The following is a 27246-nucleotide window of genomic DNA, read 5'->3' on the forward strand; positions in this document are numbered from 1 at the left end:
AGTAGTGTACCTTTAAAGGAAATGGTTGATGGCCCACTGCACACCACCTCAATAAAGTGCAAAAATCGGTAACTTTCAATTTCTTAGAAAGTGCAGCTAAAGATAACAAAAGTGTAAAAGTAATATCAAGACCAATCCTTCTCATTTATTCAAGAATTCTAGAATTTCAGGAATCTGCTAATTTGACTTCACAGTCCACTGCAACTTGTGCTTTTTTTGTATGGTAATTGCACTGAAACAAAGCCAATTTGCTGCCTGTAATAATTGTCAAAAGACACACATGGCTGTGCTATCTGCTCTGGTTTATAAAATGGATATTTTAAATCTGTAAAGCGGTTCTTGAAAAGCATTCACTTTCACGTCAGAAAAAAAAATGCAAGTCTGAACAGTCTGCTGCAATTTCTTATCGCAGGTTTTGATAGTTTATTAGCTTTACTGGATTCTGCTGCGGGTATTAGAGCTTACTTTCAATGCGTTTCAACCCTGGTGCATCACTTTGTATTTCAGGTGAGTTATTTGCCAGACTTCTCATTATCCTATTCCCATTTATTTGGTGAGGGTTTATATTGGCCTTATAACTTTGCTTTAATCGCTTATTACTGAGCATTTGGATGTAAATATTGTGTGTTTTATCACCCATTCCATTAATAAAAAGATAAGTTACTTTTTCAAGCACCTTGGTCCAAGAATTCAGCAACACAATGATGAATGTACTTGATATTTCAGCCCAGCATCTTCAAGGAAGAAGAGTTTACACAATTAGCTGCAAATTTCCAGCTGAGGTGGAACTACTTTTTCTCCGCGATAAGCCGTGCTTTAACATTGTCAAATGCAGAATCCTTTGGTAAGACATGCTGCAAATACCTATGCTCGAGCATGTCCATGACTTATAACTGCAGAGTAAAGAGAAATATATATTTTTTAAATTAGAACTTCAGACTTTAGACTTTAGAGATACTGCGCGGAAACAGGCCCTTCAGCACACCGAGTCTGCGCCAATCACCCAGTACGCTAACTTTATCCTACACATCAGGGCGGATTTACAATTTTTTTTACCGAAGCCAATTAACCTACAAACTTGTATGTCTTTGGAACGTGGGCGGAAACCAGAGCACCTGGAAAAAACCCACAGGAGGAATGTACACTCCATAGGGACAGCACCCTCAGTCAGGATCGAACCCAGGTCTCTGGCAGCAGCTCTGCCACTGTGCCACTAGAAGCTTCCAAGCTACTGCCTGTCTCAAAAATAGCATTTCTGTATTTTATCATGCATAGAATATAGAACAGTACCCCACAGGTACAGGCCCTCATGCCCACAATGACTATGTCAAACACAATGCCAAGTTAAACTAATGTTCTTTGTCTGTATCTCATCGATAACCCTCCATTCCTTTCTAAAAGCCTCTTAAATACTTCTATCGTGTCTGCCTCCACCACCATCACCGCTCTCTGTGTGAAAAAACCTGTCCTGTATATCTCCTTTAAACATTGCCACTCTCACTTAAAGCTATGCCCTCCAGTCTTTGACATTTCCGCCCTGCGAGAAAGGTTCTGACTGTCTATCCTATCTAAGCCTTTCATTATATTATATGCTTCTATCAAGTCTCCCCTCAGCCTCTGCACACCAGAGAAAACAATCCAAATTTGTCCAACCTCTCCTCTCCTTATATGATCAATATCTCAATTTTTTTAAACTACATTGCGAATTTAAAAAGGTATTTCAGCAATTAAAATTAACATTGTTTAGAAAAAAAATTCAAGACCTTTTGTATAAAAGACAACTCTAATTTCAACAAAATGTGTTAATGTGTATTTATATTTAGACATAATGAATTACAATTTTATTTAACAAACTATGGAATGAGATATGGAGATGTGCATTCTTCTAAAGAATCTGATACTTGTCCAATAGGTTCTTGGCACTTGGTGAACCTTCTCATTTCTGAGTACCTGACTCATGTACTCCAGTCCTACATGGAAGAGGAAATGGAAAAGTCAGTACCAGAAGGCATAGATCAGCCTTCACAAGGTGCAATTCAGGACCCTGACTTGGAATCTGTTCTCAAAAACATCGCAGCACCATCAGAATCCCTTAATGAAAACCCAGAACAACCAAGTGACAAAGACCTTAATCTGCAAGGTATCACCATCAAGCCTTTGGGACTCAAAATTGATACTTTGACTGGCAACAAGGTAACTTTAGTCTGATTCATAAACGACTAAATTCTGTTGTGAAAATACCTTTAAGGGTAACACTACTCTATATTGGACAGTTGATTGAACACATGCAGTTAAATACAAAAATTCAGAAGTTGCTGTTCGGAGATGTACAGCCAGTGTGGAAATATCTTCCTGTCTAATTGATAGTGATAGAAAAGCATAATTTATTCTCCTGTCATTGTTCATAATTATCTGCAGAACATTTAAAATGGTAAGATGCTTTAAAGCTTGTGATTATTTCTTACAGATAATTCAAGTTTTGGTTGAAGATGAGCCAAGTAAAAGTACCCTTAAGCTGAATCTGTCATTAGGGAAGAAAGCAGTTGTCACTTTAAAGAATGGTCAGACATTTGAAATCCACACATCTATGATGCCGCAACAGGTTGCTAGTGACATGCAGATATGAATGACTAGTTCACATTACATACAAAGAAGATTTTCAAAACACCAAAAATGGCATTGCTGCAGGAAGATTTGCTCATAAATGCTATGATTTGGTAATATCTTACACTAAGGTGTGAGTGTAACAATTTCTAGAGAATTAACTTTAAAAAAATATATATAATATTGTTGGCTTTATGTAGTATCATTTACAATTGTTTGCTTGTTTGATCAGAAATAGAACTTCAGTTTCGAGAATCAGGGTGGGGAGGAGAAGACATTGCAATAAAATTTAGATTTCTGTGCTTCAGAATGAAAAATCAATTGTACAGGTATGATGCAGCAATTCATCCACTGGCCATAAATATAATTTTCAAATACAAGGTTTATTCAAAATCAAAACCTGAGTGTAAATGAAATGATTTTGGATAGCATGTTAATTGAAGGAAAATAATAAACAATTCATAACATAAATTGACTTTTCTTTCTTATTTTAAATTATTTGAATAATGACTAATTGTTAACATGGAAGGCTCGATTGTAACCATGTATTGTCTTTCCATTGACCGGTTAGCAGGCAACAAGAGCTTTTCATTGTGCCTCGGTACACGTGACAATAAACTGAACTCAAACTAAATTAGAACCTGTTTGGTAAATGGATTGCCCTGTAAGTTACCAGTGCAACAACGTGGGAGAAAAATCAACCATCATTCATGTCCCTGGAACTTGTGCAGTGCTGGATGTCAGGTTTAAAGATGATTGGGTTTATTTTGACATCCTCCAACACTTTTTTCAACACTCACTATCAGTGAAGGATGAACACTTGCCATTCAAATGTGGGGTTACATGGTCATAAGAGCATCACTCCAAACTATTAACTCTGTTTCTCTCCCAGTGTGTAGGAAGGAACTGCAGATGCTGGTTTAAACTGAAGATAAACATAAAAAGCTGGAGTAACTCAGTAGGTCAGGCAGCGTCTATGGAGAAAAGAAATAGGTGATGTTTCAGGTTGAGACCTATCTTCAGACTGATAGGAGAAAGGGAAACGAGAGATATAGAACAAATGAATGATATGCAAAAAAGTAACAATGATCAAAGAAACAGCCCATTATATCTTCCCTTGCAACTGCATGAGATGCAACACCTGTCCCCATATCTCCCCCCACAACTCTGTCCAAGGACCCCGACTCCCTTTCCCTGGCTATACCTCCTCCCTCGACTCTGTCCAAGGACCCTAACTCCCTTTCCCATACTGACATTTCTGACCTGGGCCTCCTACATTGTCAGAGTGAGGCCAAATGCAAATTGGAGGAACATGCTCTTCATATTTCACTTGGGCAGCTTACAACCCAGCGGTATGAATTTTGATTTCTTGAACTTCAAGTAACATTAGCATTCCCTCTCTGTCTCTCCCCCACCCGAGTTGTCGCACTAGTTTCACTGTTGTCCTGTTGAGTTTCATTATCTGTATAACTCGTTAGCACCTAGCCCACAGCCACCAATGGACCATTTCCTTGATCATCGAAGGCACCTAATGCCTGCTAGATCCTTAGACATTCAAACATCCACTACTTGAGGCACCTCTTCAGAAATCAGTGAAAAAGTGGAAGCTGAAATTGCTTGAGAGGTCCCTATTTTTAATTATAGATTTCAGCTGATTGGATGGTTAATCGTTGCTGGATCTAATAATTTAAAGACATTGATGTTATAGTTGAACCACAAAACCACAATGCAAAAAGTGACGATAAACTTTAAAAGTTAATATTTCCAAATTATGTTTGACATGACCCTAATTCATCTCAACCCTTCCTCCAGCCGCATAATCAACTTCAACCCTATTTGTTTTTAAATTTTCTAAAAAATATTACCTAACCTGGAAGGAATAACCCACGCCACATTTTCTCGACCCAAAATATCACCCATTCCTTCTCTCCAGAGATGCTGCCTGTCCCGCTGAGTTACTCCGGCACTTTGTGTCTATCTTCGATTTAAACCAGCATCAATGCAGTTCTTTCCTACCCATGCATTTGCCTATCCTTTTGATTAAGGAAACTTACTCTCTTTCTAAGGGAACTTTGATTTCTTTGCAGGTGTCAATTAGATTGATTGGCATGAATGCCAACAAAAAGGAAAGAACAGCAACAAGATTTCGACTGTACAGTACATGGAATTTCTCATAGAGGGTGATGGGTATATGGAATGCACGGCCAGGGCAGGCAGTTGAAGCAGAAACTATAACAACATTTAAAAGACATGTGGACAGGTACACGGATAGAAAGCACAATACAATACAATATATCTTTATTGTCATTGTACAGGGGTACAACGAGATTGGGAATACGCCTCCCATACGATGCAATAATTTAATTAGCTAGTCAGTATTAATTTAAACAACCCAATGAAACAAATTGTAACAGTTTTAAAACAGAATAAAGTGCAAGTAGATCTGTGCCGGATCACTGTGCGATGTGACCATCCGGCTCAGCAGGACCGGTTCATAGCAGCTATGGCCCTGGGGATGAAGCTGTTCCTGAGTGTGGAGGTGCGGGTGGAGAAGGCCTTGTATCGTCTGCCCGATGGAAGGAGTTCGAACAGACTGTTGCAGGGGTGTGAAGAGTCCTTGTGGATGCTGGTGGCTTTTCTGAGGCATCGGTGTTGTAGATGCCCTCCAAGGCTGGTAGCTGTGTAACAGAGGGATATGGGGCAAACACGGGCAGGTGGGACTAGTATAGATGGAGCACCTTGGTTGCTGGGCTGAAGGGCCTTTTTCCCGTGCTGGATGACTACGACTATTAAAGCAGTTCTCTAATTGTTATTCTTGCTCATTTTGAGTCGGAGGCGCTGCCAATGAAAGTCTCCAAGGCTGGGACGGACAAGCGAGAGAGTGCGCCTTGCAGCCGCTGCCAGACGGTGGTGCTTTGAAGTCGAGCGGTGCAGTGAGAGGGGTTTATTGGAGCGGCCAGCTTGTAGACATGGCCGGCATGTCCTTGTTTACCCTGCTGTTGCTGCTGGCCTGGGTGGTGCACCGCAGCCGCGGCTATGTGATCGTCAACTCCGTGTCCTGGGCCATCGCCAACCAGGAGGAGACGGTGTCCACTGAGGAGGACGAGGAGGACGAGGAGGAGGGGGATGTGCTGCCCAACAGGCTCTTCCAGAGCGGTGGCAGCATCTGGAAAACCTCGCACCTCACCACCAGCTACCAGCAGCGGCAGCCACGGCGGCGGCGGGGCGGCGAGGGAGAGGGAGAGTCCCGGGCCATGACACCAGAGATGCAGAGTCACAGAGAAGCGCTCGGCTTCCCCTCCAGGATGTTCTCGTACCGCAGGGACGGGCAGAGTGGGGAGAGGTCGTCCCCCAAGCAGCCTCAGCAAGGGAAAGCCAGGCTCGCCCGCCACCTACTCCGCTCTGGCACCTGGGGCTTTGTGGCCACCCTCTCCACGCTGGACAAGGTACAGCCCGCACCCTGCCTCGTTGAATTGGGGTTCAAAATGAAATAGCTGGACCGTGCTGATAGATGCAGCCGCGAACACGCTGCGGCAAAGTTGGGTGACTTTTGGGAGATTGTTTCCATCCCTTCAATAAGGTTGAATGAAGTGAACAGAGGTGTTGGTTGTGTATTGCAAAAAAAATACCATAGGTTTCTAACACTTTGCGGTCCCCAGCAGAATTATGCATGTTGTAGAGTCATAGAGCACTGAGCCAGGCTCTTCGGCCCAACTTCGGCCGGGCCATCCTACCAACAACTGGAAGGCAATCCTGAGCTACCATCTACCTCATTGGAGACCCTCGGACAATGATCCGACTTTATCTTACACGAAATGTTAGTCACGTTCTTCCCTTTACCATGTAGCTATACACTGTGGATGGCTCCATTGTAATCATATATAGTCTTTCCGCTGACTGGGTAGCAAACGCAACAAAGCTTTTCACTGTATCTCGGTACATGTGACAATAAATTAAATTAAACTAAACTTGCCCCCGTCTACACTAGTCCTGCATTTGCCCCATAGTCCTCTAAACCTTCCCTACCTTGTACCTGTCCATGTGTTGACAGATTAAGAAGACTGTTGCTAAGCTATGGGTGGAAGGTTGAATCACACCAATCAGAAGCAGATATAAAGTACTAATGCAAAGTACAGTTTATGTTACATTACATAATGTAAAGTACAGTTATATTATGGGCATCTTCTATGGGAACAAAAAAAAAGATGGATGTGGTCTTGGGTGGGGATGGGGGATTTACAGTGTTTTATATCAGTAAAATAATTTTTACTTACAGATGGTTTGGTATGTATGAAAAAAACTTTCTTGGCCAGTTCAATCATTAAATCTGTGGGGAAATGATTTTCATAAACAGTATAAGAGATGTTGCACCACTTGGGTGCGTAAAATTGAATGTGGCTTTTAAGCACCCATTTCTGGCTGAAGATTAATGAGAGCATTGTGGGGTTGAAACAGGTTTGGATTATTCATTGGGCCATTAGCTACCTTGACTGTATGTAGAAGGAACGACTTGCACGAAGGATGGGATGTTCTTGGCACATGCCATACCTGAGCACTTGTATGTTGCTAATCTGAGGGGCCTAGGGCTGTTTGCTCCAGCTACAGAGAGACAATCTGGGTAAGAATATAACTGAAGCATAAGTAGGCTGTTTGGTACCTTGGCTGATCTTGTCCACTTCCTCAATGATCCCAAATTCTCAATGTCCAAAGATCTATCTATAGCATCCAGGTTAATACCTACAAAATCTATCAAAGGAATGGAGGGACAATGTAGGAATGTGATCTGATGCATTAGGGCAGCCAATATATCATTGAATGGATGAGCAGGCATGAAGGGCCAAATGGCCCACCTTGCTTTTATTTCTTATGTTCTTAAGTGGTTTTGAAAATGTTCAAACATCTGCAGTTTGGTAACAAAGTATAAAGATTTATATTTCAGAGTCAAGAATTTTGCCTCACTGCACACCTCTATCTTGAGATTGACATTATTTACCCCATCAGTTTCTTGTGAAATCTAATTTGTTTTAGTAAAATTGTCTCCAGCAAGTATAAAATCCAGTGAGCGTGAGTTCAATTGTATTAATTTGCAACTTCGTGGTTCCAAGGAAATCCTTATCCTCAACGATGATGGAGTCCAACATGTGAGTGTTGAGAACCAGGCAGAAACATTTACAAAATGTAGAAAAAAGGAACTTTAGTATATGAGACAAAAGTGACCCATCCCCACTTCCTTTTGAGATCTCCATACCACGTTGATCTTAATCCGATTCCATTGCTTCAATGTGTGAGCTGTCATTGACATGATGGGCCAAAGCATGCCTCCTCAATGTAAGGAAATCTGGAGGTGACAATTTTCAGGTGAGATATTAATCTCGGGCGTCATCTGCTCTTTAAAGTTCCCGCATTGATGCTTTAATTGAGAGCATGAGTCTTATCTCAAATATGCTCGTCAAGATTTATATCTCAAACAGCTACTGAGAACTGACTGGTTATCATTGCTCTATTGTTCATGGGAGCTTGCTATGTGCAAATTGGCTGCCAAGCTTTCTATCTAACAATAGTAATCATACTCTTAATGTACTTTAGCTTGTTCCAAAGTTGTGAAAGGAGTAGTATAGGACAAATCTTTACTGAATAAAACAAGCTGCTTAGAGTCCAGTTATTCTATACAAGACCACATGCAGGTGTACAAAAGCAATCAAAGATGATATTCTCTTCATAGGGAAAGTGAACAATATGTTCAAAGCTTGTATCATAGAATGCTGGAGTAACTCAGCAGGTCAGGCAGCATCTCTGGAGAGAAGGAATGTGTGGCATTTCTTCAGACTGATGTATATGTTCCATCACTTTGTGCAGAATCACCATGATACTGTATAATGGATAAATAATATAAATGAACCACAATCAGATCTAATCTGTACAGATGCCCAGCTTCATGCAGTTAATAATGCACAGTTCTGCAATGAGAAATATAGATACAGCATTATGAACCAGCAATTTTTTTTTTACAAAAAAAAGTCCTGATGTTTTGTTTTGTCATGATATTTGATATTGTACTTTCCCCCTCATGACATTTGAACAATTGTTGCAGCAAGATTTCCACAGACATTTTTTTTGTGATCATTGTTTGTTTCGAGTTAAATACTACACAAGAATAGAGCATTGGGATGCTCAGTTCTATTTGAATTCATGGTTAGGTGTTTGTTCAAGCCTGGTTGCTATTTATTTTATCATGACCTTGAGCAACGTAGTGGTGTGGAATATGATTAGGCTAACAGCATTGTTTGGACATCGCCTTAAAGACAATAATCTGGCGTCCATGTGCAGAGGGACACAATCCTTTGTTGAAAATTTGTTTTTTATGTGCTTCTTTGTGAAATATTGTAATTTGTTTTTTAGATGATTGTCTTTCATCTCAATGTCACATACAGCTGGCCAACATTCCCTTTGAAAACTAGGTACTATAAATAGCTTGTCAACAGGAGGCTATTGTTTCCAATGATTGCTGGTAGGTTAACCGAATAGTTGAAAAACCTTTACTCCTTGTATCGTACAATTGATTCTTGTCCTCAAACGTAATGCATTAACGGTGCTATCTTATTTACTTGCATTTTCTTTTATTATGTGATGGAGGTATCAAAATACTTGACAGTACCAAGAGTATTCTAAGTCTGAACATTTAGTCAAAGCTTTGAATAATACATACAGTGCCCTCAATAATGTTTAGGGCAAAGACCCATCATATATTTATTTGCCTCTGTACTGCACAATTTAAGATTTGTAATAGAAAAAAATCACATGTGGTTAAAGTGCACATTGTCGGATTTTATTAAAGGGTATTTTTATACATTTTGGTTTCACCGTGTAGAAATTACAGCTGTGTTGATACATAGTTCCCCCCCCCCCCCCCCCCCCCCCCCCAATTTCAGGGCACCATAATGTTTGGGACACATGGCTTCACAGGTGTTTGTAATTGCTCAGGTGTGTTTAATTGCATCCTCAATGCAGGTATCAGAGAGCTCTCAGCACCTAGTCTTTCCACCAGTCTTTCCAGCACCTTTGGAAACCTTTATTGCTGTTTATCAACATGAGGACCAAAGTTGTGCCAATGAAAGTCAAAGAAGTCATTATGAGATTCAGAAACAAGAATAAAACTGTTAGAGACATCAGCCAAACCTTAGGCTTACCAAAATCAACTGTTTGGAACATTATTAAGAAGAAAGAGATCACTTCTGAGCTTACTCATCGCAAAGGGACTGGCAGGCCAAGGAAGACTTCCACAGCTGATAGAAGAATTCTCTATAACAAAGAAAAATCCCCAAACACCTGTCCAACTGATCAGAAACACTCTTCAGGAGTCAGGTGTGGATTTGTCAATGTCCGCAGAAGACTTCATGAACAGAAATACAGAGGCTACACTGCAAGATGCAAACCACTGGTTAACCGCAACAATAGGATGGCCAGGTTAGTTTGCCAAGAAGTACTTAAAAGAGCAACCACAGTTCTGGAAAAAGGTCTTGTGGACAGATGGGACAAAGATTAACTTATATCAGAGTGATGGCAAGAGCAAAGTATAGAGGAGAGAAGGAACTGCCCAGGATTCAAAGCCTACCACCTCATCTGTGAAACACGATGGTCGGGGTGTTATGGCCTGGGCATGTATGGCTGCTGAAGGTACTGGCTCACTTATCATTGATGATGCAACTGCTGATGGTAGTAGCATAATGAATTCTGAAGTGTACAGACACATCCTATCTGCTCACATTCAAACAAATGCCTCAAAACTCATTGGCCGGCAGTTCATTCTACAGCAAGACAATAATCCCAAACATACTGCTAAAACAACAAAGGAGTTTTTCAAAGCTAAAAAATGGCCAATTCTTGAGTGGCCAAGTCAATCACCCAATCTGAACCCAATTGAGCATGCCTTTTATATGCTGAAGAGAAAACTGAAGGGGACTAACCCCCAAAACAAGCATAAGCAAAAGATGGCTACTATACAGGCCTGGCAGAGCATCACCAGAGAAGACACCTAGCAACTGGTGATGTCCATAGATCGCAGACGTCAAGCAGTCATTGCATGCAAAGGATATGTAACAAAATACTAAACGTGACTACTTTCATTTACATGACATTGCTGTGTCCCAAACATTATGGTGCCCTGAAATGGGGGGGACTATGTATAAACACTGCTGTAATTTCTACACGGTGAAGCCAAAATGTACAAAAATGACCTTCATTAAAATCTGACAATGTGCACTTTAATTACATGTGATTTTTTCTATTACAAATCTCAAATTGTGGAGTACAGAGGCAAATAAATAAATAATGGGTCTTTGTCCCAAACATTATGGAGAGAACTGTATGTCCACATTTAGGAAGAAACACTATAATTAACCACGCTTGTGGGAAATGGTGTCATTCTGTTAAACAGAATTATGCCCTCGTGCACAAACTTGCTAGCACAAGTTGTAATACGAAATGCTTTCAAACGTCACATTAAGAAAAGCTGTCTGATGACTAAATCTGAGGTGCTAAATTTTACCTATAATAGATTCAATATCTGAAAAAATAGGATTGATCCCCATGGAATACAAATAATTTCCTTCTCATTCAAAATTGGTTGATCTGTTTTTAGATTCAGAATTTATTCCCACTTTTATTCTGACTGGTCCACTGCTATTTTCGTTGCTCTCGTATGTAAATTGCAAATGCATTCCTCATTTTCCTACAGTGGATTCGAATTTCACTGGGCTTGACCTATTTATAAATTGTTTTGGTACTGTCTCTGCAGATCTGTCCATACTTTATTTCAAGGAAATGTTTTCTGGCATGAGATGTAATAAGTGGAGATTGATGGTCATTCCAGGAGAGGAAGGGAAGCCCAGAGGAGGAAGGGCTCAGCTACTCCTGCCTCTCCAAGCCCATGAAGAGAACTTTAAAAAAAGTTAAATGTTTAATTTAGCACAGAAACAGGCCCTTCGGCCCACCAAGGCTGCACCGACTAGTGACCTCCGCACATTAACACAAGCCTACACACACAAAGGACCATTTACACCTATACCAAGTGTACAAACCCAAGCCAATTAACTGACAAACCTGTACGTCTTTGGAGTGTGTGAGGAAACTGACGATCTCGGAGAAAACCTATATGGTCACGGGGAGAACGTACAAACTACATACAGACAGCTCTCATAGTCGGGCCTCCGGCGCTGCAAATGTTGTAAGGCAGCAACTCTACCGCTGTGACACCATGCCGCCCTGTATTCATCATCAGACCACATCAGACAACTGTATTCGTCATCAGACCACTGGTGTCTGTATTCGTCATCTGACAACTGTACAGACGTACAAACAACTGTACAGACCACTGTATTCGTCATCAGACAACTGGTGTCATCAGACCACAACCAAGACAACTGTTGTGGACGGGAACTAAAACGGTTTTAGTTCCCGTCCACAACAGTTGTCTTGGTTATGGTCTGATGACATCATTGAGCCCCAACCTTTCCAAGACATGGGAGTCACATTGATGGAATCTGGAGTGAAAGAAACAAATTGCTGAAAAAACTCAGCTGGTCGGGCAGCATCTGTGGAGATAAAGGGATAAGTCTGAAGAGGGGTCTCGACCCAAAACGTCACCCATTCCTTCTCTCCAGGGATGCTGCCTGTCCCGCTGAGTTACTCCAGATTTTTGTGTCTATCTTCGGTTTAAGCCAGCATCTGCAGTTCCTTCCCACACAAGGGATAATCAATGTTTCAGGTGGGCCGTGATGCAGGGTTACAACCCGAAACATCGACTATCCCTTTGCCTCCACAGATGTCGCTCAAACCATTGTGTTCCTCCTGCAGTTTGTGGGGGTTTTTTCAAACATATATGAAGCTCTCAGTTGCCTCTTCATGTGCCTCTTGAAACCTCCAAACAAAAATAGCCCTGGATGACCATAATTATAACCTTGTTTGGTTCGTCAGGTGAGAGGTGCCGACACGTGGAATTAAAATCTAGGCTACTGTTTATATAGTGCCTCCTTTTACATCCTTCAGTGGACACTATGTGGCCTAACCCTCACTTTAAAAGCTTTAGATAGTGTCCAATTAGAGTCTTACTGGCTGTTTTATAATTTGTTTGCAATCTGTTGTCCTGAGTATGCATGCATTTAGAGCTATTGTTGGTACTTTTTTGGAAAGTGCCATTTAATCCTTTTGACTGGCCACAGTCCTTGTGATGATGGTTAAATAAGAAACTGCATATGTTGGTTTACAAAAAAGGCAAAGTTCTGAAGTAACTCAGTGGGTCAGGCAGCATCTCTGGAGAACATGGGTAGGTAACGTTTCTGGTCTTCTTCAGACTGATTGTGGTCTGGGGTGGAGGGAGAAAGCTGGAAGAGAGGAAGGGCAGGACAAAGCCTGGCGAATGATACTTGGAACCAGGTGAGGGGAGTTTTGAGAGATAGATGGTTGGACAAAGGCCAAAGATGAAAAGACAAAAGGTGTGAGATAAGGATAGAGGCGCAAATTTTGAAGCCTGAGGGGGAGGAAGAGAAATGGGTGTATGTCCAGGTGGGGCACAGGGAAGAGAAGAGGGAGGGAAAGGGAGGGGAGAGGTGGAACAGATGCAGGTCCCCCAGTTTGTTTCTGGGCTCACTCTGGCAATGGAGGAGGCCCAGAACAGGAAGATCAGTCTGGGAATGGGAAGCACTGTTAAAATGATTAGCAACTGGGAGGTCTAGTAGGCCTTGGCGCACCGAGTGCAGGTTTTTGGCAAAACAGTGGCCAAGTCTACATTTAATCTTGTAAAGGGGGCCATATCAGGAACACCGTGATGCAGTACATGAGGTGAACGCTGAAGACCAGGGGATCTCTGGTGAAGATGGTGTTAGGAAGGAATTCCAGTGTATTACTCGAGCAGTGATGACCAGTGATAAAAGGATAATTCGGGTTGATCTGTCCAAGGGGGAGACTTGCAGGTAATGGTATTCCCATGGCATTGTCCCCCGATGCTCACTGATAGAGTTTGGAGGAGTTACAGTGGCACAGTAGTAGAACTGCTGCCCTACGGCACCAGAGACCAGGGTTCGATCCTGACTACAGGTGCTGTCTGTATGGAATTTGTACGTCCTCCTTGTGCGTGGGTTTTCTCCAAGTGCTCCGTATCGGTTTGTTGGTTGATTCGTTTCTGTAAAATGTCCCTAGTGCGTAGGATAGAACTAGTGTACAGGTGATCATTGTAGATTATACAATCTGCAATGATGGCGTGCACAGTGAATATCGAGTACCACGGCAGTGAAAAGACCTGGCTGATACTGAAGTTCTAAGGTACTGTTATTAGCCATACCATTCCAGAGAAGTGGGCAGTTACCCATGACTCTCAGACTTGAACCAATGAAGATGCTTTGATGGGTCAGTAGGTGAGCTACTCATCACCTATTACTTTGTTTTGCTCTTGTAGCCATGCGTTTGACGGGTCCAATATGGACAAAGGAACCTGCATTCCCATAATTTGCCATAAGCGCAGTTTTTGTTTGGTCCAGGTATGCATTATCTGCCGTTTGTTGTGTGAGGTTGTCTTAATAATGGCGATGTTTGCAGAGCATGGTTAAGAAAATAGCTAGTTCTAGAATTAGATGCAACACATTTAGTGTTTCCAAATGTTACATCACAGAAAGCCTGCAGACCTGGGCCCCAGCCGCAAGCCTACCAACATTTCTAATGGTAGAAACAAGGAACTGCAGATGCTGGTTTAAACAAATGGACACAGAGGAGTAATTCAGCGTGCCAGGCAGCATGTCCAGAGAACATGGATAGGTGACGTTTCGGGTTTGTGTTTGAAGGATCCCGACCCAAAACATTTTCAAGCCTTTCACCTATCCATGTGTTCCAGGGGTGCTGCCTGACCGGCTGAGCTACTCCAGCACTTTGTGTCCACATTCCTGATCGCTGGTGTTCCAGACCCTAACCCCAGCTCTGGCCACACAGCCAGACCCTAGCCTCAGCTGTGCTCTGGACCCAATAACCCAAAACACACACGCAGCTTGCATTCTGGAGCCCTGCCTTGCGTTTTGGATATGATTGAACCAGTTGCAGGATCACAAAAAAATCCAAATCAGATTCTGGAATATTGGGGTTTTATTATTCAACCTGCCAAACTGCACCATGCCCAGCTGTACAATTCCATAAAAATATAGAATCCAAATTAACAAAAACAACATGTTACTGATTGGCCTCCCACCGTCAGTCAAAGCAAATTATGAGTGTAGCTGAATTTTAACTGAGAAGCAACCAAATAAATCAAAACCATCGCTAAACCTTCAATCTTAAATACCTCATGTTTGCCATCATTAGCTGTTGCCATTTTTAATCATTTCTATAATATTTGCATTTGTTGATATTAGCACTGATACTCCCGATTAGTTCTTTTATTCAACATGCTTTATGCGGTTTGAGTCTGGTTGGAGCCATATGCTGTATCCAGCTGTTCAATCCTTGACCACCCAAAGCTCTTGTTATGGGCACAGGAAAGTAAACCCTGACTCCTGCCCTTTTGCAATCTGTTCAGAGATTAAATTTGGATTTGGTTTTAAAACCTTGATTATGGCCCAAGTTTTCTCAAAGCTCAGTCTGCCAATAGTGTAAAATACAACAGGAACACATTGAGGTATGTATGGTATTACTGCAGTAGAACTGCATTATGTCACAATGCCCAAGAATAATATTTGACGAAGGTTTAACACCTGTGAGGCAAGATAGCAAAAGCAGGATTTTCCTTTTTGGGAACATTACACCCAAGTCAGATTTTTGCCTTCAAATTGCATTATTCAGATATTTTTTCCATCCTAAATTCAGGATGGAATTTGCTGCTTTTTAAATCTTTTTATTTCTATTTTGTTCTCCCACTCAATTCTCTAAAGCTGCTTTTTAAATCTTTTTATTTCTATCTTGTTCTCCCACTGAATTCTCTGTTCCCATGCCACACAGCAGGGAAATGCACAGGGGTTGTGGGGTGAGGGGTGATGGATTGGAAGTTGCAGGAAGCACTGACTACATCACATGATTAATAGATAGAGCCTCTGTTTCCTTGAAGTTTCAGAAGAGCTTCACAGACACAGAGGTAGAGTCGCTGCCTTACAGCGCCAGAGACTCGCGTTCGATCCTGACTGCGGGTGCTGCCTGTACGGAGGTTGTATGTTCTCCCTCTGACCACAGGTTTCTTCCGGGTGCTCCGTATTCCTCTCACATTCCAAGGACGTACTGGTCTGCAGATTAATTGGCTTCTGCAAATTGTCCCAAGGGTGTAAGATAGAACTAGTGTGTGGGGATCGCTAGTCGGCACGGACCCAGTGGGCCGAAAGGTCTGTTTCCACGCTGTATTTCCAAACTAAACAGACTGAGAATGTCAGGTTGGATGGTGTGTAGTGGAGGCTGATTGGTGCAGGCTGCAGAGTTGAGTACTTTTGCTTGGATTGTTTAACCTGGCTGGCTTTCCGGTCACTTTATAGTTTTTGGTGGTGAGTGAGTGCGATTTGACAATATAGACCCCATCCTCTCTGCCACATTTTCCTGCACTGGAACTCACCACCTTCAGTCGGGCAAAGAATGTAGAGTCTGTATCACCCCTTTTATCCATGCGCCTCACCATTAAGCTTTGGGTCAACATTTGCCCTGTCCAAGATAGAAAAGAGATTGGGGGCCCAGAATCTAAATGACAGCCATTTAAACCTATGCTTGAGCTGGAGCATAGACACTAGTGGTTATTGTGAGAGCTTGGCCAACATTGTGGGCCGAAGGGCCTGTTCTTGTCCTGCACTGATCTATGTTCCTGGAACTGACTGGCTCTCCATATGTCATTGCAAAATAACGTTGCCATGTGAGATAACTGGAAACAAGCTGATACAAGATGCCTCTGTACTTTTAGCCCTGGTAGTAAAACTACTTAGTATGTCTTCCAGTAGCTTGTGTGGGACATGCAATCCATACAACTTCACTTCCTAATCCAGATGAAGTATAGAACTGCGATTTCTCTGCAGTGCCATCTTGCTCCCTCTTGAACCTGAAACATGATTCTGTTTCACTTTCTTCAGCTGCTGCCTGACCAGCGGAGAGTTTCCAGCATTTTGTGTTTCTACCTCCTCCTCAGTTGTCTTCTGTAGGACTTCTTAGCAGCGTTAGACTCCTAAAGAACAAAACAAATTACAAAGGTGCAGATGGCATGAGGAGGAGTTATACATCACACACAATTCCAAGTAATAAAACTATCCAAATGTGTCAAAAGTGTTTAATTGTCATGCACCAACAGTGGAACGACACAAATCTTACCTGCAACAGCATGACAGGCCTGTAATCATTCTGCACATAAATAATATATATTAGACAAAAATTCAATAAATTAATAACCTAATAAAGAAAGTGTATAATGCAACCAAAAACATTCCATGGAAGTTCATATTTGAGTTTAGTGTTGTGTAGTGATCAAGAGCCTGATGATTGTTGGGAAGAAGCTGTTCTTGAACCTGGAGGTTACAGTTTTCAGAGTCTTATACCTTCTTTCTGATGCGTGAAGTGAAATGAGAGTGATGTGGGTCTTTGATGATATTGGCTGCCTGTATTTTTTTTTCTGCTAAATGCAAGGAATACATAATTGTCAGAAATTCTGTTCTGTACTGCTCCTTGCTGCAAAATGACTACTCCTTTCAATTCTTGTAACTCCATATGTTTCCACACCTTGCTGGCTTTAAGTGATTTCTCACTCACTTACCCTGCTTGTTATTTTGATTCCTATTTAACCTGTTAATTGAAGTAAATGAAAGAGAAGTGGGGGCAAGGCTGATGTGGAGTGTACAAGGAAGATATTTAGTGTCTTTGTGTGTATTAATAAAAGCAGTTGGTGTAATATAAAGACGCAGGTTTGTAGGCCAATAGGCTTCTGTAAATTGTCCTTGGTTTGTAGGATAGAATTAGTGATCTCAGGTCGGTGCGGACGGTGGGCCGAAGGGCTTGTTTCCACACTGTATCTCTAAATTAAACTGAAATTATTCCATAGTGTCATGAAGAAAGTATTTGAAAGAAAGAAGTTGTGAGAATGCCTGAAGTTGTCATAAAGGACTCCTTCTCTGACAAACATTGCAGGTTGTACCATCAACTTTTTCTCACTCAGTCTGTGGAACTTACTTTACGTGTCACTTCTTCACGTCTCTTCAGTAGTAGGTGAGACAAAGCGTAGGTTCGGTGATCGTTTTGCTGAACACCTCCATTTAGTCCGCCTAGAACTACATGATCTCCCGGTTGCTAAGCACTTTAACACCCCCTCCCAATCCATAATGACCTTTTTGTCGTGGGCCTCCTCCACTGGCAGAGTAAGGCCCAACGCAAATTGGAGGAACAGCACCTCATATATTGCTTGGGCAGCTTACAACCCGGCGGTATGAATAATGATTTCTTTCACTTCAAGTAACCCTTGCTTTCCCTCTCTCTCCATCCTCCCCCCATCCCAGTTCTCCGACTAGTTTGACTGTCCTCCTGACTAAATTTTACTTTGTATGCCTCGTTGTCAACTTCCCCTAGTTAACAATGATTTATTCTCGTCCCCTTTGTTGTCCTCTTGTTTTCACACCTTACCATTCCATACCCCTCATTTCCCTCTCCCCTGACTCTCAGTCTGATGAAGGGTCTTGACCCAAAACGTCACCTATTCCTTCTCTCTGGAGATGCTGCCTGTCCCGCAGTTACTGAGGTGTTTAAGTAATAATGAATCTTTTCTATGGATTTAACATGGATGTAAACTTGTTTCTAGATCAAAGGCCTGCCATTTGGAAACATTTTCATGATCAGCGATGGCTCCCCAGACAACAGTACTGGTGCTCCATTCTTTTATATCAGTCGGCAAGACAGAATTGTTGAAGATCTCATGAACAATTCCAGCGTTTCTTTAACATTATCAGAAGCTGAGCCAAATTACTGCAGGTACGCCCATCTCTTTCTCTGTTGACCCCTCCCTCTCTCCCTCCTCCTCTTCCCTCTCCCACCCCTCTTTCCCAACCATTTGTCCATCCTGTGATTTTCCCCTCCTTGTTCCATTTCCCACTCATCCGCCCTGACAATCTCTTTGTTTCCATTGGGAGCCTGAGGTTTTTAACAGTGCTCACACATGGGAAATGGCAAATTCTTTCAAGCAAGTGGCAGTCTAGGTAAAATATAGCAATTTATTAAAGCAAGGATGTATCAACTTAATGATTCTGTTATTTTTTGGTGATGTCTGATCAGCCTTTAAGGGTAACCGTACCATTTATCTAGCAATGTAGTAATGCTGTGCATTGTCTGTGATTGCTACTCGCTAACTTCAAATAACAGAGTTCAGTGAGAGGATTTGAGTTTAGGAGCAAGATCCTACTGCAATTGTACAGGACCCTGGTGAGACCACACCTGGAGTATTGTATGCAATTTTGGTCTCCTAATTTGAGGAAGGACATTATTGCTGTTGAGGGAGTGCAGCATCAGTTCACCAGGTTAATTCCCGGGATGGCGGGACTGACGTACGATGAAAGAATGGGTCGACTGGGCTTGTATTCGCTGGAATTTAGAAGGATGAGGGGATCTTAATAGAAACATATAAAATTCTTACAGGATTAGACAGGGTAGATGCAGGAAAAATGTTCCCTATGTTGGGGGAGTCCAGAGCCAGGGGTCACAGTTTAAGAATAAGGGGTAGGCCATTTAGGACTGAGATGAGGAAAAACCTTTTCACCCAGAGAGTTGTGAATCTGTGGAATTCTCTACCACAGAAGGCATTGGAGGCCAATTCACTGGATGTTTTCAAGAGAGAGTTAGATTTAGCTCTTAGGGCTAAGAGAATCAAGGGATATGGGGAAAAAAAACGGAACGGGGTACTGATTTTGGATGATCAGCCATGATCAGATTGAATGGCGGTGCTGGCTCGAAGGGCCAAATGGCCTATTCCTGCACCTATTTTCTATGTTTCTAAGTGTTATACTTTTGTTTCATTTAAAAATAATTTAGTGGGAGAATAGTCATAATTTGCAATAAAAAGTCTATCTTACATTTAAAGAATACAATATATCAGTAACAATACCTTTTCCTTTATAGTTTAGGTTTATGTTTGTGTGTTACCCTATCAAATCAGATAATAGTATATATGAATACAATCAAACCAAACTCAAGTACAAAAGGTAGAGTCCTTGCCATATTAATATATACCCATGTCACTGCACAGATCAATTAGGCAGGTAGAGGAGGAAGAGATGAGATCCTAACGATCCTGTCTGAAAGCACCGCCCATGAATAGCATATAATGGGGGATTATAGTGAGACACGATATTCCTGATGAGATCTCACTGGGCACTTACATAATTTCACAAGATGCAGTCAGTGTAGTGCCCAGAGACAGAGAGCTGATGAAACAGAAGAATTTAAACGCACAGTTACATTCGAGATGTTGCACTGTGATTTCTTTAAGGAGATATGGGCAGGCTAAGGCAATGGGTGAGGAGATGGCAGATGGAATATTACACTGAAAAATGTGAGGTTGTCCAATTTGGTAGAAAAAAAATCAAAAGGTGGAGCATTTTTTAAATGGCCAGAAATTGAAAGTGGATGGAGGTCAGAGACAACTGGGTGTCTTTATACCCAGATTTGAATGTACAGGTACAGCAAGTAGGTAGGAACGCAATTTGTACATTTACCGTTTCTTTGCAAAGGAATTTGAGTACATGAGTAAAGCCATCTTGCTGAAATTATGTAAGTGCCCTGTGAGATCTCGTCAGGACTGCCTGAAGATAGACATGTTGGAGGGAGTACAACGAGGGCTTACTGGATCAATTCCTGTGAAGGAAAAAAGGACGTAAGAGGAAAGATTATGAAGATTGACTGCGTACAGTTTAGTTTATTGTCACGTGTACTGAGGTACAGTGAAAAGCTTTTGTTGCATGCTAACCAGTCAGCAGAGAGACAATACATCCTTGCAATCAATCCATTTACAGTGTATAGATACATGATAAGGAAAAATGTTTAGTGCAAGGTAAAGCCAGCTGAGTCCGATCAAAGATAGTCCGAGGGTCACCAAAGAGGTAGATCGTCGTTCAGCACTGCTCTCTGGTTGTGGTAGAATGATTCAGTTGCTTGTTAACAGCTGGGAAGAAACTGGTCAGATCTGGTGTTGTGCATTTTCACACTTCCATACCTTTTGCATATCCTCTTGAGTTGCGAAGAATGAAAGGTAAAACACGCAACATTTTCACTTGGCCTGACTGCGTAACATGGGGACAGTGCTTCCCCTGCATAAGTGAAGCAGCAGGTTGAACAGCATCTGTGGAGGCAAGAGTGTGATCAAAGTTTCACGTCAAGGCACTGCATCAGGACAGATGCTGCTCAGCCTGTTAAATTCCCCCAGCAATTTGTTTTTTCCCCTCTAGATTCCGGCATCAGCAGTCTCTTGTGTCTCTACAATGCTTACTCTGATCAGGGTTTCCAGAGCAAAGAGTCATCGTCACAAAATAAGAGTAAGCCTTTCAGGATTGAAATAAGAAAAAGGTTTTGTACAGAGAGGGCTGAATCTTTACAATTCTCTACCTAAGAGGGGTATCGAGGCTCAAGCATTGAGCCTGTCTTGGTTGTCGAAGGGCCGAATGGCCTCCTCCTGCACCTATTGTCTATTGTTAAGGGAATCAAGTAATACAGGGTTTGTGCAGGAAAAGTGCATTGAGCTAAAAGATCTTACTGAATGGCAGAGTAGATGTGAGCAAACAAATAGGCTAATCCTGCTTCCATTTCAAATGTTATTATGGCTGTGATAAACATGGTATTTGATGATGGAAAATTAAATGATAGGCTTGACCAGAATACCAAAGTCAATGGGGAAGGATTTGAAATCATTGGGAGGAGGTTTTGTATTTGGGGCTGAGATGATGACTTTGATGTTTAGTTGAAGAGAACTCATCAAAAACATTCAATGGGATGGAGACAGAAGAGACTGCAGATGCTGGAATCTTGAGCAAAGCACAGGAGGAGGAGCTCAGAAGGTCAGGCAGCATCTGGGGAGGGAGTGGATAGGCGACATTTTGGGTTGAGACCCTTCTTTTGGGACACTGTAGTAGGGGTAAGAAAGCTTGAAAAGAGCGGTGGGGTGGGACAAAGCCTGCAAATGATAGGTGGATAACAGTGGGGGGGGGGGGGGTAATTTGATTGGCAACCGGGTGGATTACGTGACAAAGTCTAGAGGTGAAAAGAAAAGGATATCAGAAAATGAGAGGAAGGGAGGAGTGAAATATAAAGCAAGGGAGGGTTGTGGGTGGATGGGGATGGGGTGGGAAAAAAAGGGAATAGAGGCGTATTACTTGAAAGTGAAAAATTATGTGGGATAAACAGTTTCACACATAAGTGATGCAAAGGAGGGCAGAATGCTACTGATTTGCAGGTGGAATCGAATAGTGTGTCGACAAATGATACTGCCAAAACGAAGGAGGTATTTAAGTGAGTTAAGCAAGGAGGGCCATGAGCAATTTTGTTTTTAGTTGATACTGCAAGTGTTGTGGAGAATGGGAAGCAATTTCATTGTGGAGATTTGTGGTTTTAACTGGTAGACTTTTAAAAAGTAATCAGTTGTAAAGAGTGGAGGCAAGGTTCTGGAGGCGATGGTGAGGTCAATCAAGTTGAAGGTGGCAAGTGGGTTGGGATCATGATCTTGAGAAATAATTTGATCTGTGGCCTTCGGTAGGGTCATGGACATTGGCCTGGAATGGAATCAAACAGGGAGTTGCAGGAAAGGTGAGTGAGAACAATATGTTCAAGAGAATTTGGAACAATGGCATTAGTAATTGGGAACACAGGAACTGATTGTGGGTTTTGCAGGAAAGGGAGACAGCATCTGAGAGGGGCCCATTGGCAAAGCAGAAAAGATGGGCTAAAAAGCATCGACCCTAAACGGCACCCATTCCTTCTCTCCAGAGATCCTGCCTGTCCCGCTGAGTTACTCCAGCATTTTGTGTCTATCTTTGGTGTAAAGCAGCATCATGCAGTTCCTACCTCCACTAGCAGGATTTAGTTGGGCAATTGATCTCAGAGAGAGAGAGAGAGAGTCTCTTTCTCTCTCTCTCTCTCTCTCTTTTTAAGGAGCAGCTGCAGTGAACGTAAAAGGTTTGAGCTGCATCATTCTGAGATTTAGAAACAAGGACATGCAAATGCTAGCTTAGAAAACAAGGCACAAAGTGCTTGAATGCTCAGTGGGTCAGGCTGCATCTCTGGAAAACATGGCTAGGTGATGTTTTGAGTCGGGACCTTTCTTTAGACTGATGGGCGGAGGGCGGAGTGATGTTTGTCTAAATCATTCCACTGGAAGATGAATGGCAGGTGCAGGAAACCAGAAGAAACCAGCAGAGACAATGAACAGGAAAGGAATCAGCAGAACAGCTCAAAACCAGTTCAAAGTTGCAAAATAAATTCCAAATTTGCTGTGTGGTGTATGAAATAACTAGATTTCTGCAACACAAAAAAAATGCATAGATTATCTAAAATAGACATGAACTAGTTTGTGAATTATCTGAGAATGCTGATGAGAGAAATTCTGGAAATCCAACTGCTGTCAGGCTGGCTTTCCCATCAAGAATTGATGTCTCTAGAAACAATCAAAAGTCTAATGTTTATTGATCTATAATGCCCTCCGCATGATAATCTGGTGAGGCAAGATGAGTTAGTCCCAATGCAAGTGTGTTATCTTGGTTAATCTGCTAGTTATTTTTTGTTGTATATTCACTTGCTATATCTTATCTGTGCGCAGACAAAATCTCATTAACCCTGAGGATCCGAGATGTAGCAGACTGACTCTGACAGGTCAAATGGTGACTGTGCCCTCTGATGAAATTGAATTTGCAAAGCAAGCCATGTTTTCAAGGTTTGTCGTTTTGGTCAGACTGACTATAATTCCATCTGTAAAATAGTGTCTTTCATTTGCACTTTATGCAGGTAGCAAGGCAGAGTGATATAACTGCGCATATTAACAGTCACTGTTTCAGAAACATTGTGCACTACGAGGAATAATGCAAAACAGATTGCGATGTGCTTTTTATTTAAAAATTCTTCCAATACATTTACATTTCATACCAGCTGAGTTTATTTTTATTTATTTAGAAATAAATGGCTTGACTTTCTTTACACAGAAGGTAAACCAATTTTGATTCTCGAGCAGGACTTCGAATATTAACAGCTGATCTTATATTCAATTCCACCCTTGTCTCATCTTTTAGTTGAGAGAGAGTTTTTAAATTTGGTTTTCCTAGAACGAGTCCCATGATGTGAAAGCTTGTTCCATTGGCCTCTTAACAGTGCAGAGTCATTTCCATGCCTCGCTCTCAATGGTGTAGACAGCTAAATGAATAGGCCATTCACAACTGATGAGAATATTTTTTTCCAATCACATTTTTCAATATAAACAAAATATCCAAGAAAATCTTGGCTCGCAACAGTTGGATGGCACCGTGGCACTGCTGGTGGAGCGGGTGCTGTCTGTGCCACTGCCAGCACATTCTCTCTGTGACTGTGCGGGCTTACTCCAGGTGCTCCAGTTTCCACCCACATCCCAAAGACGTGCGGGTTTGTAGGTCAATTAGCTTCTGTAAATTGCCCTCAGTGTGCAGGGAGTGGAGGCGAAAGTGGAATAACAAAACCAGCATGAATGGGTGAACGATGATTGGTGCGCACTTCCTGAATCCTCAGGATCCTGCTCCTTATCCGTGTTTCATCCCCTTTCTGACTTGGCTTCCTCCACCCTACAGCTGTTTCCAATCACAAATCCGAGATGTTACTTTGTGTAGAAATATAAGTAAGTAATCCAGAAATAAGAAAAATCTATATGTATTTTCATGGAGGATTGACAAAATGCTGGAGTAACTCGGCGGATTAGGCTGTATCTCTGGGGGAAAGGAATAGGTCACCATTCTGGTCGGGGCCCTTTTTCTGACCCAAAAGGTCACCTATTCCTTTTCTCCAGAGAAGCTGTGACCTGCTGAGTTACTCCAACATATTGTGTCTATCTTCGGTATAAACCAGCATCTGCAGTTCCTTCTTGCACATTGTTCTCTGTTTAATTTGTGCTTGCAGGCGATGGGCTGTTTTGCTGCCAGATTAGGAGTATAACTACAATTAATAACATGAATGTATAGTGAACTAAATTAACAATGCATCCTCTGAAAAATGTTTTAAGCACGTGGAACTATTCATAAAAGTACAATTGTTGCAGAACAGGTACAGACAATGTTCTGTAATGAACTTGGTATCTGTTGAAACATTTATCTGTTTGTGCCAGCAGGCATCCAGTGATGAAGAAGTGGCCTCCAGAACACAATTGGCTCTTTATGAAAATGAATATTCGACATGTGTGGCTCCAGAACTGGTTCGGGGCGGTTGCCATAATCTCGGTCGAAGATTATTTCAAAGCCAACCCAATGAATATTGTGTAGGTTCTAAAAGAGCATATCTAAGTGAATAAAACATTGTTTACAGTATTTGCGCATGCCCATTATGTATCTTTGGGCTGGAAGAGCTTTTTATTCCCTTTTGGGCATACCTGTCCAATAGAGAAGGAACAATTTATTAAAACAAAATATTTATCGCTATCAAGGCCAGGAATGACTGTCCATCCCTAATTGACCTCGTGAAAGCGCGATGATCCACCTTAAATGACTGTGTAACTCAGATGGTGAAGCTGACACCATGGTACTGTTTGTTCTGGAGAATTCGAAGGACTTAAGACCTGGTGTAATATGGCAGCTTTGCCTGTTCTTCTTGCCAATATTTCTTGCTTCTGCCATTTGTAACTGCATTGGTGTGTGAGCTTGTGCTGCAAGAAATGTGTTACTATACTTCAATTCTGTATTGTGTTAATGTAGAGTGTAAGATCGAGCTTTGAAAAAGCTGATTATTTTGATAAAATTCAGTCTGCAGGATTTCAAGTTTGCTTTTCTGCCCTGAGATGAACCCACTGCAGCATGCAACTTTCAAATTTTAATTACAAACTGTGGTGATTTGAATTATTTTGTATCAATATATATATTGACTGTACTGCTTGCTTTAAAGCATGTAAGATTTCCGGGCAGAACATTAATTTGTTGCAGCAATTTTTGATTTGTTTGATATGATTCAAGTGCAGTCTTGAATTTTGACACGATACTGTAATAAAATGGACCATGTGATCCCAGCAATCATTTTGCCTGACCAATGTAGAAAAAATCATGCTCTGCAGAACAGGTACAGGCAACAGAATGTTCTGTAATGAACTTGGTATTTGTTGAAACACAACCTTTTGTGCCAGCAGACATCTAATGATGAAGAAGTAGCCTCCGGTAGTTTCTGTCTACTGCCGAGCCATGGCATGAATCCTTCATCCAACATTTTTTTAATGTACACAACACTTTTGACTCCCCTTCCCTTTCAGTTAGAGCTGCTATGTTGAATTGTCTGTGGTATTCATTATAATTTGTAATAAAACTGCATGTTTCACATTTGGCAAGCTTATCTTAATGTGTTTTATACGTTTTCCTACAAAAAGGGTTGAAAAGGAAAAATTGCACAATTTGATTTTTTGGGTATGTGTAAGACACATGAATAGTTCTCTGAACCTAAATAATGGTTAAAGTATGATAGAAATAAGCTAATTTCCTTTCCATGTAATCTTCAAATACTTAACTAAGCCATGCAAGTTAATTATTAATATTGACATTTTCGACAGTGGAAGTTTGTGAAAATGTTGCAAAGTTTCTTTTGTGTATGAATCCACAGTTCAGTCTTTTATCTCTGCTTTGACTGTCTCTCCCACTGCGAGTTTGTTTTTAAATGCCAGGCCATTTCCCTCATATCTCTGTGAAATTCCTTTTTATTTAATTAAAGGCGTGATAAAAAGGCAGATGGTTATATATTATATATCTTGTGCTGATATAGTTAATACTGACAAATTGTTTATACCATTTTAACTTTCCCTCGAGATATAACTTGGATCATCCAGAAAGGTCCAAAAATTATTGCTGAGATGCATCTCAGTGAGAAATGAATTTTGAGTACATATAAAATGTGTAAGTGTGATGGTGCTGTTTATAAAACCAAATTGCATACAGACTATTATACACTAACAGAACTGACTAGTTATAAAAAAGCTGAAGTATTTATGTTGTTGCCAATTTGTCACCGTAGAAAATAATTGAACTAGGAATCAATTTAATAGTGAAAGTAACTCAGGATATTTTCAGATGTATTTAGCTCGGAACATAGGAAACCAATATTTGTATCTTTGTTTAGGAGCGGCGCAGTGATAGAGTTGCTGTCTTACAGTGCCAGAGATCCGGGTTCAATCTTGACTAAGGGTGCTGACAGTAAGGAGTATGTGCATTCCCCCTGTGACCATGTGGGTTTTGTCCAGGTGCTCCAGTTTCCTCCCACACTCCAAAGAATACAGGTTTGTAGTTTAATTGGCTTCAGTAAAATTGTAAATTGTTCCTTGTGTGTAGGATAATGCTAATGCACAAGGTAATCGATGGTCGGCTCAGACTCAGTAGGACAAAAGGCCCGTTTCCGCGCTGCATCTCTAAAAGTCTAAATGATGATTCTTCATGTATATATTTCTCAAACTAGCTTCCCTATGCAGAATGG

General features: G+C 41.5%; 1 protein-coding gene across 3 annotated transcripts; it reads left to right on the plus strand.

The window, feature by feature from the left end:
• The first annotated feature begins 5361 nt into the window (after window positions 1–5361).
• creg2 (cellular repressor of E1A-stimulated genes 2) lies at window positions 5362–26497 on the plus strand. 3 transcript variants are annotated; one of them, XM_078403117.1, is made up of 4 exons: window positions 5369–6050; window positions 18392–18561; window positions 23387–23500; window positions 24911–26497. In XM_078403117.1, the coding sequence occupies exons 1-4, from the start codon at window positions 5574–5576 to the stop codon at window positions 25062–25064; spliced, it is 915 nt and encodes a 304-aa protein (XP_078259243.1). In that variant the 5' UTR covers window positions 5369–5573; the 3' UTR covers window positions 25065–26497. The 3 variants fall into 3 exon arrangements, with proteins under 3 accessions (XP_078259245.1, XP_078259243.1, XP_078259244.1); XM_078403118.1 differs by having other exon boundaries at window positions 5370–6050; window positions 24914–26497; XM_078403119.1 differs by lacking the exon at window positions 23387–23500 and having other exon boundaries at window positions 5362–6050; window positions 24914–26497.
• Window positions 26498–27246: the final 749 nt, after the last annotated feature.

This window comes from Rhinoraja longicauda, chromosome 7, assembly GCF_053455715.1.
Source record: "Rhinoraja longicauda isolate Sanriku21f chromosome 7, sRhiLon1.1, whole genome shotgun sequence".
Lineage (NCBI taxonomy): Eukaryota > Metazoa > Chordata > Chondrichthyes > Rajiformes > Arhynchobatidae > Rhinoraja > Rhinoraja longicauda.